Source organism: Mastomys coucha, unplaced genomic scaffold (genome assembly GCF_008632895.1).
Source record: "Mastomys coucha isolate ucsf_1 unplaced genomic scaffold, UCSF_Mcou_1 pScaffold14, whole genome shotgun sequence".
In the NCBI taxonomy this organism is placed as follows: Eukaryota; Metazoa; Chordata; class Mammalia; order Rodentia; family Muridae; genus Mastomys; species Mastomys coucha.
Window position 1 is genome coordinate 94280361 of NW_022196896.1, and position 20626 is coordinate 94300986.

The 20626-nt window shown below is 36.5% G+C and overlaps 1 protein-coding gene across 4 annotated transcripts in view; it reads right to left on the reverse strand.

The window, feature by feature from the left end:
- Positions 1 to 20626, reverse strand: part of Erbb4 (erb-b2 receptor tyrosine kinase 4) — a 1021671-nt gene that overhangs the window by 149099 nt on the left and 851946 nt on the right. For all 4 annotated transcript variants that reach the window (XM_031367819.1, XM_031367817.1, XM_031367820.1 and 1 more), the window contains exon 20: positions 7259 to 7444. In XM_031367819.1, the coding sequence (XP_031223679.1) occupies positions 7259 to 7444 (186 nt within the window). The remainder of the gene's footprint in view (positions 1 to 7258; positions 7445 to 20626) is intronic.

The following is a 20626-nucleotide window of genomic DNA, read 5'->3' on the forward strand; positions in this document are numbered from 1 at the left end:
TAGGCTAGTCATGGACAAAACCTAAATGACTTCTCTAAGTGTGTGAACTTCATATTTCATTCAAACCTCAGGAAATAATTAAGCCTTCAGTGCAACACTGGGACCTGTGCTCCAGAAACTACCTCCAGAAACTCTGTTTTCACTGGTAGTATTGAGATTCTCTCGCTTCCTTTATTGTCCTTCATATATCATCCCCCTTTAAGGCAATGAGAATTCAACACGTAAATAAAAAGCATGAGATGGTTTCAGAGAGGGGATAAGCATGATTCAAATCCAGCCAGGAGCTTTATCATGAACTTGGGAGGTTGTAATGTTGCTAGGCAATCTGATACAAATATTGAAAGGGATATTGTAGTAGAGAGATTTTAAAAAGTATTTGAAAAACAAAAATTAAGCCATCTGCCTCATCTAAAATTCTATAGGTAAAAAAGCTCTTTATATCACACAAAAGTATCACAAAAGGCATATGATACCATATGTTATACCTGACATTTATTTCTTATAGTGTAACAATTATTCCCCCTAAAATACAAGGAATCCATTGTCTTGCTGAATCTAGTCTTGGGTGAGATGGAATCTCAGTTTATCTAAGCAGGATATGTGGATAATAATAGATTCTCAGTCTCTTACTCTGTCACTAAGAAGGATGTAGTCCTAAATGTATTCAGTCATGTATTTCAGCTCTCATCTCCAACACAAGTACAGCCACAAATCCTAAAGTTGGTTTCTTTGAGAAGCTTTGAAAGGAGATGTCAGCTTCTATGGACTTTTCAACATCTTCTTTGGTGGCAGACAGAATCACTTCATCAGATGGTTGTCAAAGGCTCTTTTCTGTACTAACAAGCTCTGATCTGACTTTGGCAAATACTCATGAGCCCCACTAAGGTCTTTCCTGGGCATAGTCTATTCTGTCTCACTTTTTCTTGCTTTTTTTCCCCTCTTTTTTATTGGTTATTTTATTTATTTACATTTCAAATGTTATTCCCCTTCCCACTTACCCCTCCACAACACCCCTATCCCCGTTTCCCTCCCCTTGCTTCTATGAGGATGCTCCTCCACCCATATACCCACTTCTGCCTCAGTGCCCTAGTGTTCCTCTATCCTAAGTCATCAAGCCTTCCCAGGACCAAGGGACTACCCTCCCAGTGATGCCAGATAAGGCCATCCTCTGCCACATATCCAGATGGAGCCATGGGTACCCACTTTGTACTCTGTGGTTGGTGGTTTAGTACCTGGGTGCTTTGAGGGGTTTCCATTCTTCAGTACATCCAGAAAAAATGTTTTAGTGATATATCAGTTAGTATGCTATGATTACAGCTATGTATAAAAAAGAAAGTTCCTTTGTTTCTGCTTAAGCTTAGCATCTAGAAGGAATTTCTGTACCGCGAGTTCCTAGGGGAAGACTGCAAAGCTTTCCTCTGGCACTCAAGAGATAAACCTAAGTTAAGTTCTTAAAGAAACCTCAATTTCATGTTACCTAGCACAGGTAAAATTCTTACCCTGGGAAAAGGAGAGTCTGGACTCAACTATGTGAATGAAGATTGGGTCCTTCAGAGCTGAAGAGGGAAGAGGATCCACTGTTGGCACATCCTCAAACAGGCAGAAGTGGGGTGAGGAGGGAAAACCTTGGCATCTATGTGTACTATGCACCCAGAGAATTGGAGATTGCTTACACATGCATACACACCCAGGCCTTGGTACCACAGTTGTATGCTTCTGATCTCCTCAGAGAGGAAAATGGCTCCTTCTCCTCATGTACTAAGAATGGTAGGTAGGTGAGATGAAGAGCTAGGATTAGTGGTGATTATTTCACTACATATTTATCTCTAACCACCATGCTAAATGTATTAAACGTTTACTTGGCAGTCATACTTCAATAAAATTGGAGAAATATTATGGGTTTATGCATACATGTGCAAAATGGGTCAGCAATTCCATTTCATTCATGCATTGGGGATCTTTATGAGGTTTGCTTTTCTTTCTTTTTTTTATTTACTAAGAGACAAAAAAGAGTCTGAAGATATAGACATGTGGTAAAGAGAAGCTCTTTCTATTTTTCTGAGGCTTGTAAGAGGAAGTACACAATGGCAATTATGTCGTTTCCTTCCCCTTGTCCCTTAGGCTGTGGCTTGAATGAGAAGTACTTAATAGTCTTGGGCAGATGAGTCAGTACTCACTTGATGGAACTGTTTGGGGAGGCTAGGAGGTGTGGTTTTAGGACTTTGTTTTTATTTTGTTTTGTTTTTATATGAATAACTTCACTGGAGGTTGGAATTTAGAGTTTTAAAGACTCATGCTACTTCTGCTTTGCTCTCACTCCTTCCTGCTTATAAGAAGACCTCCCATTTCTACTACAGCCATGTCTGTCTCCTGCTGCCACTACTCCTAGCCAGGAGGGCCTCAACTCTCTCGAACCATAAGCTCAAATAAACTCTTTCTTCTAAAAATTGCCTTGGTCATAGCACTTATCATAGCAATAAAAAAGTAACTAGTACACACTATGTCCACTTTCCCTACCTTCTCTCCTCATCACATCCTGTATCATCTTGTTTCATCTCCTCTCCCCTCCTTTTCTCCATTCTCCTCTCTTCTCACCCCCCTCCCCTCCTCTCTCTCCCCTCTTCTCCCTTTTTCTCTTCTCTCCTCCTTTCTCCTCTCTTCTTTTCTCCTCTTATTCCCTCTCTTGCCTCTTCCTTTCCCCTCCCCTTTCTCCTTTTCTTGTCTTTCTTTCTCTCCTTCATGAGTTCCTTTAGGTAACCTGTATTAGGACCATATCATATGTGGGCTGTCTGTAAGCTAAGAAAGACTCTGTCAACCTGAGTGAAGTAAAAAGTAAGAAATGGTAGCTGAAGTATTCATAAGTATGACTTTGCATCCAGATCCAGATTATTTTATGTGGATAATGTTTCTACTGCACTATGCTGTCTTCCTAGAGGAGTCATTATGAAATTATTTTGATAATATTATATTTTAAATAACATTGTTTCACTTCAGTATAGTAACCTATTTTTTAATTAGATATTTTCTTTATATTTCAAATGATATCTCCTTTCCTAGTTTCCCCTCTGAAAGAAAAAACATCTGTTCCCTCTCCCTTCTCCCTACTCACCAACCCACCCTTTCCCACTTCCTGGCCATGGCATTCCCCTAGACTGGGGCACAGAAACTTCACAGGACCAAGGGCCTCTCCTCCCACTGATGACCAACTAGGCCATCCTCTACATATGCAGCATATGCAGATGGAGCCATGGGTCCCACCATTTGTACTTTTTGTTTGGTGGTTTTTAGTCCCTGTGAGCTCTGTGGGTAACAGTTCATACTGTTGTTTGTCCTAAGGGGCTGAAAACCCTTCAGCTCCTTGGGTCCTTTCTCTAGCTCTTTCAATGGGGACTCTGTGCTCAGTTTAATGGATGGGTGTGAGCCTCTACTTCTCTATTATTCACGCACTGTCACAGCCTCTCAGGAGACAGCTATATCAGGCTCCTGTCAGCCAGCACTTGCTGGCATCCACAATAGTGTCTGGGTTTGGTAATTGAATATTGGAATGATTCCCAGGTGGAGCAGTCTCTGGATTGTCCTTCCTTCAATCTCTGATCCATAGTTATTCTCTGCAACTTCTTCTATGGGTATTTTGTTCCCCCTTCTAAGAAGGATCAAAGTATCCACACCTTGGTCTTCCTTCTTCTTGAGTTTCTAGTGGTTTGTAGATTGCATCTTGAGTATTCTGAACTTTTGGGCTAGGATGTGGAAAAAGAGGAACACTTCTCCATTGCTGGTGGGATTTCAAGCTGGTACAACCACTCTGGAAATCAGTTTGGCAGTTCCTCCGGAAATTGGACATAGTACTACCAGAGGACCCAGCTATACCACCCCTGGGCATATACCAAGAAGATGCTCCAACATGTAATAAGGACACATGCTCCACTATGTTCATAGCAGCCTTATTTCTAATAGCCAGAAACTGGAAACAACCCAGATGTCCCTCAACAGAAGAATGGATACAGAAAATGTGGTACATTTACACAATGGAGTACTACTTGGCTATTAAAAACAATGAATTTATGAAATTCTTAGGCAAATGGATGGATCAGGAGGATATCATCCTGAGTGAAGTAACATTTTTTAAGAACAGAAATACTCTTAGCATGCCTATCTTCTACATTACACACTTAGCCATCATAATAGCATTAAATCTTGTCTGTTCTACTGTAGAGAAACAGATTGAAGCCATCTAGAGTATTGTCTAAGTTATTGGAGATAGTAAATGTTGGCAGTAAACTAAAGAGAAATAGAGGCTATTTCCTGATAAATTCTGTCATAATAACTCCTAGGAGGTTCTATGTCACATTGCTCAATACATAAAACAGTGCTTTGTGTTATTTCATGGTTACTGTGTCGACCTTCCTCAGTGGAGTATAAGCATTGCTCCACCACAACTCAGCATGATACTTAACTGTATATGTCAATTAAACTGAGCTGAGCTAGAAGGTTCCCAGATATTTGGTTAAACATGATTTCCAATGTGTCTATGAGCAAATTTGGATGAAATTGACATTTCCTTTGGTAGATTGAAGTCCAAAGTACATTGACTGGCCTAATTTTAGGGTGGTTATAGATCTATTCAGTTATAGATTTGAATAAAATAAAACAACCTGACTTCTGAGAGGGACAATCTCCTTCTGCCTGATTGCATTTGAACTGTGGATTCCATTTTCTCCTGTACCCAGACATGGGTTTGATGCCCCAAACTGGCTTTTCCATGATTTTGACTGTGATGGATTTGAGTTGGAATTCAAACACATAGTGGTTCTCAGATCTTTGAACTGGGACTAGTACTGTAGAATTGGCTCTCTTAAATCTCTAAGGATCTTATAACTTAGTTGCTTAATATTACAAATAGATTATTTCTAGTAAATCTCTTTTGTATCTATATATATCCTATTAGATCTGTTTGTAGATAGAACCCTGAATAATATATTTAGTATGTGTTCTTATTAATAAAATAGTGAATACCTTGTGTCTAGACAAAGATAATATCCACCAAAAGTCAACTCACAAATCTCTAATTAAGAAACATGAATCTGAGAAACAGAGACCAAAAATTAGTGTAACAAAAAATTGTATGGAGCACTTGGTATATGTGACATAATTGAGGACATCCATATTTTAAAAATCAAATTTTATCATTGATCTAGTTTGTAGGGATCCTGAAGCATCTTTGTAAGTATTTACTGTGGCCTAAATTTTGCCACTGATCTAAAACCATTACTGGTTTTCTTAAAGATTTGCAACTTCACTTTTATGCACAAATGGCTACAAAAAATCTGTATTTCAATTTTTAATAATAGATTGTCATTGTCATGATACAGAGATTAGTTGTAGCAAGAGTGTTATGAATTATAATTAAACTCTTCATCTTTTATTCTGCCTTTATAGAATATATTCTTTTATCAAAATACAGTGAAAGAGCTGTCTCATTCAAAAGATATTAACAGACTTCTGAATAACACTAATTATCATTTAGTATATTAAGTGTAAGAGCAGGTCATCATTTTCTGACTTAATAGTTTGTATACATGTGCAATGAATGAAGTCTTATATGTAATAGTATCTGGCATTAAGTAGAAACAAGTCAGAAATGTCTAACATCATTATGTGCATTTAACTTGCATCAGACCTTCAGACTTGCAGTTCATTTTTATTCATACAGAAGTAAATGGGTGAACCAACAAGAAGTTAGTCTTCTGTCACTCCACATACTAAGTATTGGAGCAAAATAAAAGAGTAAAAAAAAGAAATCTGACACCCTCTCTGGCCTGTGCAAGCACTGGATATATGCGGCTACAGGCAAACATGCTTGCAAAATATTTATTAAATAATTATTAAAAGATGAAAGCCACCACTTCTAACATATATGTGTGTGTATATATATGAATGTGTATATATATATGACTATATACATATGTATATATACGTATATGAATATATCAGTCTGCCTTTTACCTACTGATCACTTTAGCATAGTTGTAAGCAAAATACTTGAGAAAACAACTTTAAAAAGGAAAGCCATACTTTAACCAACAATTTCCAAGAATTTACAGTCCTTGACTCCATTGTTTCTGGGCTAATTGTGAGTCAGAATGTAAGTAGTTAGAGAAGGCTGTTCATCTCATGATAGACTGGAAGCAGAAAGCTAGAAAGGAACCAAGGACCAGTTACAACCTTAAAGGAACACACTGAATGAACTTCCTCTTCCAGGTAGATGCTACGACCTCCTTTGGTTTCAATAACTCTCAACATAGTACTGCAGTGCTTGCACAGGCCAGAGATGGTGTCAGATTTCTGGGGACTAGAATTGCAAACAAGAGTAGCCAGCCATGTGAATGCTAGGGATGGAAATCAGGTCCTTGGAAAAGCAGCCAGTGCTCTTAATTGCTGAGCCATCTCTCCAGCCTCACCACTGACATTATTTTACAACCCTCCTTCTGCTAATGTCAGTGGTTTATCCCCTCACAAGAAAGACAATCCAACTTTCTGTTGATAAACCTGCAAACCAAGACAACACCAGAAAAACAAGTGACAATAATGTAAAAGAAGCCATCATAGCTCTGAAAAGGTTGCAGAAATATCAAAAATCCTGGCCTATACTCAATAGCAGGCTTTCCAAATACAGCAGCAGCAGCAGCAGCAGCAACAAACACCAAGGCTTAGAGCTATGAATAGGCAGGAGATCTGGCTCAGTATATAGATGGAAGTACCACTAAGCCTAGTTTATGATTTTGATAATTTTATAGGGTCCTTTAATGAAAAAATAAAAAGGAACATTTATGACATTGAATCTTTACGTGTTTGATTTTGTTTGCTAACTTGACTCCATTAGAAAATATGTTAGGGTGATTGAGGTGACTGGAGGAGTGTAGGGACAGGAGACTGTGGTTGGGATGCCATGTATGAAAGAACAAAAAATGTTAAACAAGTTTAGCACTTCAATTATTCCCTTTGATTAGTGTGTTCTGTATTGTGTCATCTAGTCAATCTAACATGAATACCTTGGAATAATAATCCAGAAGCAAATATAACTAGCTTATATGTCTGATCCATGGTCTACAATAAAATACTTAAAACAATGTCATTTAACATCGCAATAGAAGTTAGTTATATTAAAATGTGACAAGCTATGGCACAATTTCAGTTGTCAGATTCTTCTAGATCAACTAAACCCTCAAATATCATTTTCATAGGAAATGGTAACACTTACCTTAGCAATCTGGACACACCAGTTCAATAGCAGCTGTGACCCGATGTTATCCTTGTGTTCATGGACATAGTCTAGTAGGCAGCCATGCGGCATCAGCTGAGTAACCAACTGGATAGTGGGGCTCAGACACACACCCAATAGGCGAACTAGGTGTGGGTGATCCATACTTGCCATGATCAGAGCCTCCTGTAACAGCAACAATAGCAACAAAAAACAGAATATCGTAACTTCAACTCAGCATTCCTCTGTATTTTAAATACATTGGAGGAAAGGGGTATAATAGATTTTACAATGTACTCAGTAAGTCAGACATAGTTCTTATAACTTCTTTGCCAGCATTCAGGAAACAGAGGTCAGTGAAGCTCTGTGTGTTTGAGGCCAGCCTATTTAATACACTGAGTTAGAGGCCAGTTATGGCTGTGGAGAAAGACCCAGTTTCAAAAGAAGCATCAGTAGACTCAATTAACAATGCAAATATATCTATTAAATCATTTCCTGCTTAGACTGATATAATTAAATGAAGTTAAGGAAGAAATGGTTGTACCACCAAGTGAATTCAGTTACATAATAATAACATATTAAATCAAAACCTGTATTTCATCTTTTATAGCAAGAACAACATATTTTATTTACTGCCAATTATGTTAAAATAATATGAAGAACTGGTAAGATCTTCACTTTGATAGCAATAGGTCAAGGCTGGATCTTTGGCATATTCTTTTTATAATAGTTCTTTTATATTGAAATAATATTTTTCATATACTATATTCTGATCAATTTCTTCTCTCTCATCTCCTCCAAGGTCGTCCCCACTCTCCATCTATCTAACTCTACACTTTGTTTCAGCCTTTCTTTAGAGAATTAAAGAACAAACAGGATGAAACAAACAGTAAAAGGTGAAGAAAAAAATGAGAAACGCGCACACACATATGCAGAAACATACAGGCACACACAGAACTTATGAAACAAAACTAAAAACTGTAATATATAAGCAAAAGAACAATAAGGTTAAATAAAAGCCCAAACCAAGCATCATGGAGACAATATATCTCCAAATTTACCACCCAGTTGGTTGTGTGTTGGTTATCCACTGTTGGGCATAAGGCCTGCTTTTAAGTATGTTTTGTATACCTAGTGAAATTCCATTAAAAAAACTAACACTTCTTTTCTGAGCCGATGACACTTGGAAATAGATCCTGTTAGGGATGGAGGTTCATGTCATAGTCCAGTCTCATCCTAAGGACTTCTAGGGTCTGTCCTGCTCATGTAGCCATGGTCTCTATGGATTCATAAGTGTGTCAATCCTTTTGTGACTGGAAGGTACCCTTTTGTTTGTGCTTTGACTCATTCTTAGGTTGAAAAATATGTATTATATAAAATACTATCAGGAAAATCAGGTATGTAACGCATGGGCTATGAATTACATAATATTTTGCTCAGCTTAAATCATTCAGAACAGCTTTAATATAGTGTAATATTCAAGAATATTTCCTGATTATTCTATTTTTGAAAATTTTTATTAGATATTTTCTTTATTTATATTTCAAATGTTATTCCCTTTCCTGGTTTCCCCTCCAAAGAATCCCTATCCCATCCCTCCTTCCCCTGCTTCTATGAGGGTGTTCCCCAATTCGTGCACAGTCTCCCGGCTCCCTGCCCTTGAATTCTCCTGCACTGGAGCATTGAGCCTTCACAAGACCAAAGGCTTCTCTTCGTATTGATGTACAATAAGGCCATCCTCTGCTACATATGCAGCTGGAGCCATGGGTCTCTCCATGTGTACTCTTTAGTTGGTGGTTTAGTCCCTGGGAGCTCTGAGGGGGTCTGGTTGGTTGAAATTATTGTTCCTCATATGGGGTTACAAATCCCTTCAGCTCCTTCAGTCCTTTCTCTAACTCCTCCATTGGACCCCATGCTCAGTCCAATGGTTGGCTGTGAGCTTCCACCTTTCTATTTTTCAGGCTCTGGCATAGCCTCTCAGGAGACAGCTATATCAGGATCCTGTGAGCAAGCACTTATTGGCATCCACAATAGTGGCTGGGTTTGATGTCTATATATGGGATGGATCCCCAGGTAGGGCAGTCTTTGGATAGCCTTTCCTTCACTCTCTGCTCCACACTTTGTCTCTGTAACTCCTCCTGTGGGTATTTTGATCCCGTTTCTAGGAAGGACCAATGTATTCACACTTTGGTCTCCCTTCTTAAGCTTCATGTGGTCTGTGAATTGGATTTTGAGTATTCTGAGCTTTTGGACTAATATCCACTTATCAGTGAGTGTATACCATATGTGTTCTTTGGTGATTGGGTTACCTCATTCAGGATGGAATTTTCTAGTTGCCTTCTCAATTATTCTTTATAATGGTTTACAGGGGTAGAGAAGGAGGAAGAAAATGTGTATGTATCTGTGTTTGTAAGTGTTTAATAAATACATGTACACACATACGAAGGAGGCATATACATGGCAAATTAGCACTAAGTTTTTAGTACAAAAGAAGAGAATGCTTACAATATTATCCTTCAATACTTTCTGTTGCTAAAAGTTTTCAAACCACATTGTTAAAAATATAAAGCTGCACTGTGTTTTTGTTTATGATGGCATAATAGAATGAATACATAAGACATAATTTTATGGAAGGAAACTGAGCTACCGCACATCAGCAAATGCTTAGGTAGCATGCACAAATGGACATCTCATGTAGGGAGAAGTTGATTTCAGAACAACTGTTGGAAGGCTCAGTTGGTTACACTGGGGTTTCAGGTCTTCCTCTACCATCTGTTGTAGGAAAAAAAGGATTGTGATTGTGACTATAAGGGTAACAGACAGAAACATTTGAGAGAGGCAGATGAAGTGATAGAAACATGGATCACTGTCTCAAACAATTGCTTAGTTTTAAGCCTCTGTGGCAGCTACTGAAGTCACTTATTTCCACCTGTCCTCTATGCAGAGTAAGGCAATCTACTAATCCCTCCCTATCTCCTCCAGGAAACTGGTAACTCACAGAAAAATTCATGTGGCCCTGTGTGTATCTACCAAAGTTTAAATCTTTAATTTCATTTATTGTGTAGCCCAACAAACAATTGAAATAAACTCCTGTAGTTATAATGATTTTGCAAATATGAACATCAGGTGAATTTAATATGTTATGTAGTATCAAATGATTATATTCATAGCATAAACTACATATTTTCTGCACCAAATTATAATATGTACATGTGTAAAATCTCTACAAAACACCAACAACTGAGCAAGATATATACTCAGATTAAATATCATAATTGATTATATATTAAATTAGATATGAATTATTATATAGCTAATTAAGTTACATTTATACTTATAGTATTCTGTTTGTTACTATTGTGGTGGATCCTACTTTTTTCTGTGTGATAGTATCATTAGGTTTAGTATAGTGTTCCTGAATGAAGCCTTAGGTAGGAAATTAAGCCTTGAAGTAGTACTCCTGGGTATGAAAATGTACCAAGCAGGTATACAAAGTTAATAAAGAAAGCAGGAACCTTTGGGATTCACTGGCACATTTAAATCAAGTTAAGTTTCTGTAACTATTACAAAACCAACAGTTGTAACCACTCTTTGATCCTAATTTCAACCTGTGAATAGTCAAAAGTGATAGACATTCTTTCTATCAAAACAAACAGGAAACTGCATCTCTATCCCTTTCTTTCTAAGAGATCTCTTTCTAAGAGATCTGCCTAATCATCAGATCAGCTTCACAACATACTTTCTGATTAGAATTGTATCTTTATTTCATAGGATGGTTTCAATTCATATATATATATATATATATATATATATATATATATATATATGTGTGTGTGTGTGTGTGTGTGTACACATATATAAGTTATATAATATATTGTATAAATTGTATAATTGTGTAATGTATATGTTATATGTGTATAATATATATTATATATATATATATAAACTTTTCCTTAAATATCATTAGGACTTCACTTTGTAGGCATTTGCTTTGTTAGCAAAACAAATCCACACACCTCGCTTAGCTATTCAGGAATGAGTTGAGTCTAATTACACATTAGTTACTGAGGGCCAAGAAGAATCAAACAACAAATTGGTATTCCTAGGTAAACTACATTCCTGACACTATCCTTCAGTGAAACACAAAGGGCTCAGCATTCTCTATCTCTTTATAGAGCTTATTATTAGGCATTTTTTAAGGGGCAAGGAATAGGGATGCTTAAGGCAGAAGAAACACTTTGAGATGTTATTTTTTAAAAGATGACATATATAAAGTGATTGTTTTCCTTCTACAATACAAAGATCAATGTTAACTATATTCTCTACATGCATTTGAAAAGTTTACATTAGGTGATATTTCATGTGATGAAAATGGAAAGTTCTCTTTAAAAAACTATTAGTACAAGTCTTGGCAAAAAAGCTGGGTTTGTATTAAGGAAAATTGCTCATCACACTACAAAGAGTATTTGAAACTAAATTGCAGAGGATTTGCATAATTGTTCACCCCCCCATTTTTTTTTTTTTTTTAGAAAGAAAAGTTGAACAAGACACTAATTGTAGGTTTTATTTTTCATAAAGGAAATAGCAGATGGCTTTTTGGATGATACGGGAATAGATAAAGAAAATGGAATGTGGATTCATTTAGAGCAATAAATGGGTTGGAGAAGCGGGGAGAAATCCCAATATTTTAATCAGGAAGAGTTTGCTTTCAATAGATTAGTCTGTTTTTAAATTAATAATGTTCTCAGTTTCTTAGGGGACCTATAGAAGCAATCTTGAATCTTAGCTGATGTCACTGGAAAATGCCACAAAAGGGCAGTGGGATAAATATAACCCGACAGGTACACAACCTAATTTTTCAGGAAATTAAAATTTATTCTGCCTTTGTTTTTCCTTTGGCCCTGTAAAATTTCTTTTTCTTGTAGTCGAAGTAAATAGTTTTCCCATTGGAAACGAGGGAGACTCCAAGAGGTGCACGGTGGGAAATTCTAAAACTGGGATATTTTTCTTGATAATGAGATCTGCTTTGAATAAAAACATTTTTTTAAAAACCACCAAGGGACTCGAAGGCACACACACACAGGGCTCTGTGCAAGTGCAGCATTATTCTCTGCCCAAGTTATTTGTATCTCTAGTTTTCTCCTGAAGGGAAGACGGTGCTGTAAAACAATAAATGTGAGCTGCACTGTTTTTCACATCGAGGTGTACTCTTTTCAGCCAGTAGATATGTTTACGTTGTTGCTTGACCTTGTTTTATTCTTTCATGTTGTCTGATTGTGTCACGGAACCAGAAAAGAAAGGGAAAGAAAGCATATAGCCAAGTGATACTTCTGGGCTATTTTGTTAAAAAAAAAAAATGTTAACTTCAGCCAAACCTTCCCTGTTTCATTATAGTTATAGACCATTAATTGAATACCCTCCAGCAGCAAATAGAGAAAATCCCATTGCACTAGGGATAAGGAAGATAAAAGGGGGGGGGCCAAAAAACCCAAAAATACAGAATGTGGATATATAATGTAATGATCAGCAGGTCTATGGATGTTTGAGACAAATATTGCCCCTGAAGACAATGCAAATGATAGGAATGGATAATACTAAGAAAATAGTGATACAGGCACAAGGAAACTGGATCAAAGTAACTTAATCTACAATAATGCCATACACAACTATTTTGTTACAGACAGTACCCAAAGAATAAAATAAATTAAATATATACTTTTTTTCATGTCTTGAATAAACTATAACTTACTTGTGTAAGTAGGTGGGCGCAGCCATTTGGACAGGGTAGATTGCTATATCATAACTTTTAGTTTTCTACATGGCTCACCTTAACCTCTAAACCCCAGAATCACTCTGGGAACATAAGTAATTAAGTCTATGGCCCTTACAATCCTTGAAGGCAATCATTTTCCATTGTCATCCTGCATCATTTATTTATCCAGAGGCTATTTATTAGATTCAGTCAGTATTTACCACTACTATGTTTGAAGCCGTGAGTGAAGCATTTTATACAACTGTAGTTTCTGTTTTTGGATTCTACATTTTCCCTCCTCACTTGTTCCAGTGAAATTCTTCTATCATTATTTAATCTCTTTATCCTTTTACTTACATCACTTAACTAAACATTCTTACTGAATATCTGTGATGTAGTTGTACTGTGAGTGAGGCTGTGTTTACTGTGCCATTTTCCTGCACAGAGCTTTTACTCAACTGGAGATGCAGTGAAGAATGGGGAAAAGGAAAAAAAAAAGTATTTGCGTATGTTAGAATGGATCCTATATAAAAGCTCTTGAAGTCTGACAACCCAAGTTCAATCCTTGGAATAACAATTAAAATTTTCTACTGAGTATGCTGTGAAGGTATACTAAGACTATGAAACAGTAATAATACCAACCAATACCTTACAGCCTATCATACTTGCACATCTTGGGAGTCTCATACGCATGGCATTTGGCAAAGCTGTAAGTAATGGCTGGAGATGAGTCTGGAAAGGGAACTGGGCTTGAGATTACTGTGATAGGAAAACAGGATTTACTCATAAATATTTTAGTGTCCAGCCTTCCTTAAGCTTCATTTCTATCATACCCTGTCCTCACAGCATAATCAATACTTTGCTCTTTCATATAATTTTCTTTCCTTGATGTCTTTCTTTAGATATTACTTGGCTGAAAGCAACACCTCTCCTTTTCATTGTTGGTCTTTCAAATATTGTTAGAAAGAGATCAGAGATTCCTGGGGAATAGCACCGTAACACCTTTTAAAATAGTATTTATTTGCAGTTTACTATTGCTTCCCTGTTTCACTAAATTAAGCCTCTATTTCTGAGCAAAAAACAATCTTTTCCCTGTCTAAGTATTACTATGCAGATAATAGTCAACATCAGTTTGCTATGTTCCTTTGAAATATAATTTTACCATTAATCTTCTCTATGGCTTCATCTTCACTTCTCCCCACTCTCTGTGACTGCAAGCTTGCGTAAGTGTCCCACATCCAAGAGTAAAAACTCCTTCACCCGTGACTTATCTCTGTGTTAGAGATATTTGCTACCTCCTTTTATACTACATCAATTTAAGTTCCCTTTATTCTCGCAGAGCTAGTTTTCCTACCTACATGCTTTCCATTCAAATTGCTCTTGGGATGATCATTAAATATGTCTTTTCACTAAAGACAAAAGGTCTTTTCTCATGTTTTTATTTTTTTTTAACCTGCATTTCTTTACCTCACTGATTGTCTCCTTTCCCCATCATGTAGCTGATGATGTTTTTGATTTTCTTAACTCTTTACCCCAATTATTCTCACTACAATTACTGTCATTTACCTTTTCCTCTGCTGTCTTAAGTTTGGAAATGCTACAATAATGCTTTTGCTTTAATATACTTGGCTTTTGTCTTCAATCCCCTGTATTCAGACACATTTGCTCACCAACCTCCCTGAGATAGTAATTTTAAAAACTAAAGACCATCCTAGTTATATTTTTATTGCAGTAATAAGATACTGTGGCAAAAGGCAACTTACCAAAGAAAGAATGCAATTTAGGACTTAAAGTTGCTCCAAAGAGTTAGCATCCATGATAGCACTAAAGGCATAGTAATAGGAAGAGCTGAGGCAGTGAGGGACTCTAGGAATAGAGTGAGTCTTTTGAGATGTCAAAGCACAGTTCTATGTTTACTCCAACAAGGCCATATCTCCTTATCCTTCCCAAACAGGTCCACCAACTGGACACTAAGTATTTAAATACATCAGATTTTTTTTTTTTTGAGAGCCATCCAAAGACTATGGTGGAATTTTTAAAACATCTGGAACCAATATAAGTCTCCTATGTTTTAATTTAAATGAAAAAATACATAATGATCACATAATTTTCTCAAAGAGAGAAAACAAAATATATTCTCTTCAATATTCTAAATATCTCCCTTTCTAAAGATGAGAATTGTGTTGTGCCCTTAGTCCAAGTCTTCCCATGTCCTGTTCTTTCAGCTATCACTACTGAAGAAAGATTCTTGATACATGTGCACCTCCATCGAAAGCATAGCCATTTACTAAGACTTATCTGTTAAATGTTTATAATCACACATTTTTTAACTCAGTAATATTGTCTACAGATTTTAGTTTTATCCAAAAATCCTTTTATTAGTCATGACTTATAAGAAGGCATACTATAATTTGATAAAGAAAATTTTTAAAAAAATCTTTAATATACCTCCTTCCCTACTTAAATCTCAAGAATCACCACTACCATGTGAGCAGTCTAGTCTACAGGACAGTGATAAACACCATTTTAGAGGTCATTAGTTTTGTGGTAATTCGTAACACCCAGCATTAATGCAGCTGCTACTTCCTTCACTTCAGAACCAGAATTGTTCTCGATAGTTCAGATAAATAAGAAGGGATCTGAGAAGGCAAAGTGAGGCTCAATGCTGTTGCCATGATTTTATACATGGTTTGAAAGTAAGCATTCCTAATGAGTCTTGTTTAGCATGGTTACACTCAGAGTCTCATCTAAATGATGCAGATACTTTTAATCACTGAGTAATTAACATAGGATATAGACTAGTTAAATGATATAGACAAACGGCTTATCACAGTGCACAGTGGGCACCTAAAATTTTAGCTGTGATTGCAGTGTTTATTAAGGCAATCACAGCAAAGGGACTGAGATCGATGGGCAGCAAAGGTCTTGCTGAGCATCTGGAAGAATCTAAACCGCTATGAGAATGGTCACTTGATATTTCAAAGCCTACAGGAGTTGTTACAAATGCAGGCAGAGAACATCAAAAACCAAACCAAACCAAACCAAACCAAACCATCTACATTTTTTTTTTTTTTAGGCCCAGAGAGAACCAACAATATCTCCTCCTATCCCGACCTTAAATAAACAAGTGACGTGGGGATCCAGTCCACAGCAGCTTTTGAACTTAAAAGTAAACTTCAAGATCACATTTGTTTTCCTTTTTCAAAGAACAATGACAGATATGGCAGCAATAGTCAGTATTAAGAGAAGTTAAAGTAGATAATAAAGATCAAGAGATAGTTATACAATCTTGTCCTCAGAGCAGAGACACTTTATCACCTACAGATTAAACCTAGCCCTGCTACTGAAGAAACCCACAGCCTGGCTGGCAACATCAGCATGAATGCAGAATCAGGTCAGTGAGCAACCATATGGATCTTAAGAAGAGGATCTGCAGTGTGCTTGAAAGAAAGAAAATACTTCCTTATACTTGCTAAACTAGAAAAACTAAAAAAAAAAAAAAAAAAAAAAAAAAAAAAAAAAAAAAAAAAAAAAAAAACCATACATACAAGCAACAACTACAACAACAACAACAAAATGTTCCAGGTTACAGACTTTACTACCAGGAAGGAAGGAATAAAAACAGACATCTGGATAATGCCAGTAAGATTTAATATTTTTCTGTATACAAAAATGGCTTTCTAGTGAGTTATACAATTCATTCATTAAAGCTATATTTAGTCTTTTTCCCTTCTTCCTTAACAAACTTTCCTATGGTTCTAAAGCCATATATTATGGAATTCAACCAGGTCCTAACTGTAGGTATATACTTATTACTGACTTTGTTCCTGGAAAAGTGCTATTCAGTGTAACCATGAGCACACTGAGTTCTTGCCGCTATTGTGTCCAGCAGGTTTTTATTAGGGCAGTGGATTAACAATGTGACAGGTTTAACAAGTAGCACTAACCATGATCCTGAACTCACTGGTAGGCAAGGTGGGATTTGAATTTGCTTCTCCCTTCAGGCCCATCTAGAACTTATTTCCGTTACATATTTGGTAGGTATTATTGTCAGTTAGGTAACGTGGTAGACACAGTCGACTGTGCGTTTATCATTAGTACCCTTGTGGGAATGATCATGAGAGATGACCCTTTAATGAAATCCTTACAAAATGATGTTCTAGAAGGCACCGTCCTCATTTTCTGATGAATGAGATAAGCACAATTTGTATTCAATTACTTGAAATTAGTCCTCCAATAATAAAGTGGAAAAGAGCCTTTATAGGAGAGGCTAAGACTACCCATGCTCTTTCCATCTCAATGCTAGAAAGAAGAAATTGATTGGAATGATAAATCAATAGTTTTCAAAATTAAATTTAACCTTGATTAGAATCATTGATTTGGGTAGTTGATTTTGCTTAACCATTTAGGACTTTGCTCTTTTGTACAGTTTGGAGAATTCATATGCTATACTATTTTTCCCTGTATCCTCTCTATCAAAGGACAATATCCACTTTGTTTCAAATCTGCAGGAATACTCTTGGTTAATTAGTGACATTTATATTAAAGACATATAACAGCACACAACTAAATAAATTCAAGGAACTCCTGCCTCCACTTTTAATGAGACAGCTCAAGTATACCTCTGGTAATAAGGCAGGAAGGACTATATTATTTATCACTCATCCAGGAAAAAGCATAAGTGACTTTAATTAAGTCTGCTGCTGCTTATTTACTAGTCTTGTATTTCCTATAGAATAATTCATATAAATATTTTGTCTTCACAGCTGTTTATTTCATATCTCTTTTAATTTTATAGTGAACTTAATTATTAGCACCATTTGTATTAAACTTGAATCCATAATTTGGATGCATGTTCTTATATTAAATATTCATGTCAGTGTTACTTTAATATTTAACACTGATTCTGTAATCAAGGGAATCAGTTAGAGGCAATTATAATGGACACAAAGCTGGGACTATATGGTTTTCTTTTATGTGTTTAATATAGTAGTAGTAAATAATATTACCACCTACTCATGCAATAACAGTCATAATAAATCTGAAAGAAAATATATGGTATAACAAAACACCCCTACTGCTAATGTATTTCCATTAGGGGTCTAGCAGACAAAGAAACTTGTGTCTGTCTAGGCACATACTGTGTGTGTGAGAAAAGTGGGATGCAAGGAGACTGTGAAAAGATATTTTTTATGGAAGACACCTCTGCATGAGTTTCTGAAAGCAGCCATTGGAGATTATCCCCGTGACTTAGAAATGAGGCGCTATCTTCTACTTCACACTTTAGACAGAGCACTTTGAGGAAACAAATCGGATCTGACTAGGGAGCCTCCTCTCTGAGCATCTCTCACAGCATCTAAAGGTGCTGCACAAGTTTCCAAGCTATAAATGGCCAGGAAAGTAAGATACACCCAAGGTACAACACGGGGTAATCAATTGCCATTTATTTGGATCAAGAACTACTCAATTGGGAAGAATTCATGCCTAGTACTAAAAACCTACCAAGCTACTTGTGGTTGATGAGAAAATGGGCTCTAGAGGAGAACTTACTGTTGTCATTTCACAAACCAGAACAATTCTCAACTATATTCTAGAGCTATCCTTTATTCACAGATTGTAGACCTCTCAGCCCTCATTAAAGATACTTCTTTTTGCATCAAAGAGCATCACAGGAATCCATCTCTGCTCAACATGTTGAGAATATCTACTCAGGGTCCCTATATTGGATATCTATAACACAAACCAAGGCTCAGAGACTATCACAAAGAAGGTGGTTGAAAGATTTGCAAAACCCAGAGAACCAGCATCATGAAAACTTCACCCCATGGTATGACAGTATAGTTCTTACAAGCTCTTCAAAATTCCAGTGACACCAACAGCTTATATACCAATGTGGAACAGGAGGAATCCCACAAGGGCCCACCAGTCAAAGAAAAGCCACAAATAATTACTGGATGCTAAGAGAGGAGAATTTCTCTTCTCCAAGGATGAGTCTCCTTATAGATCAACCAACCACAAGTGGTCAGACTTAAACACCTAAATAGTTTCGTTATATTATTGTAAGACTAAATGGACCTATATTCTTTAATATATATAATATTAAAGAATAAACAATAATATGAACTAACTAGTACCCTCAGAGCTCCCAGGAACTAAACCACCAACCAAAGAGTACACATGATGGGACTAATGGCTCCAGCAGCATATGTATAGTAGAAGATGGCCAAGTCAGTCATCAATGATAGGAGAGGCCCTTGGCCCTGTGAAGGTTCTATGCCCCAGTGTGGGGGAATGCCAGGGCCAGGAAGCAGGAGAGGGTAGGGTGGTGATCAGGGGAAGTGTGGAGGAGGGAGAGAACAGGGGTTTGTTCTTGTTGTTTTTTGGTTTTTGGGTTTTTTTGGAGGGGAAACTGGGAAAGGAGATATAGTATGACATGTAAATAAAGAAAATATCTAATTAAAAACAAAGAAAAAGGAATAAAATGAAATAATAAAGTGTCTAATACTCTATTTTTGCAAAGATCAACTGTGGTCATTATATTCATCAGCTTCAACCTCAACTAGTTTTCAGACTCCTCAATGTAGGGTGTTACCTCATTAGTAACTCTAAAGATTAGGGGTGTTCATGGGAAACACCCATTTTCACTCATTGAGACTGATTAAGGACTATGTAATATGCTCTACAAGAACATATCAATTAACAAGGCATGTATTTTACCCCTGTTTAGATAATATCCTTGTAGATGTTCTTAAAATTGCCTAACAGGTCATATGAATTCATAATTATAATATAAATTTTATGTAATTTTTAATAATTATTCTTGAAGAAACAAATTATATTCTAACTGATATTAATGAATTCAGGAACAAAAGTACCATTTTTTGAGAGCCAGATATTACGGCTATGCATAGGTGAGAAAAACATCGTAAGAAACTGGAATGATTGGGAGTGGCATGCTGGCATATTAAGAAAAAGGGGAACTGATACTGATTCATAAATTATTTCCTGAACCTGTCCTGTGTCATGTTTGAGTGGTAGCAAGTCATTCTCTTTATTAATCATTCAAATTGCCATTCAACCAGTAATGACCATATGTGTCAATAACACAGGAAAGAATCTAGCATGTAACCTAATAGATAGCTTCTAAAATTAAAGAAGTGCAGAAGCATGGTATGCCTGGGAAATACAAGTAGATAAGGTCTTATGTGGCACTTCATATATGAGGGAACATGGTGGGGAATGAAGGTGTATTGATATTAGGATGTGGAGCAGGGGACGTTAGAGGGTTAGCCATCTGATAATTTATATATCTTCTATGAAAATGATAATCATTGACATATTTTGATCAAGAAGTTACTACAAACTGGGAAATATAAGTAGGGTAAATGATAAAGGAAAGTTCTGGAAATCAGAAGTTTGTTTGGGAAGCTGTTGGCCATGAGGGAGGAAATGAAATCTCAGCATAGACAGTGTATCCAGTGAACTGTCAAAGGTTTTTGCATGCTTTTCAAAGATCTATTTTTGATGCCTCTAGTAGTTAGATATGTTTACTACAGACAATTGTGAGTTATATTTAATAAGGATAAAGAAAACTTAACTACATATGAAGATAAAAT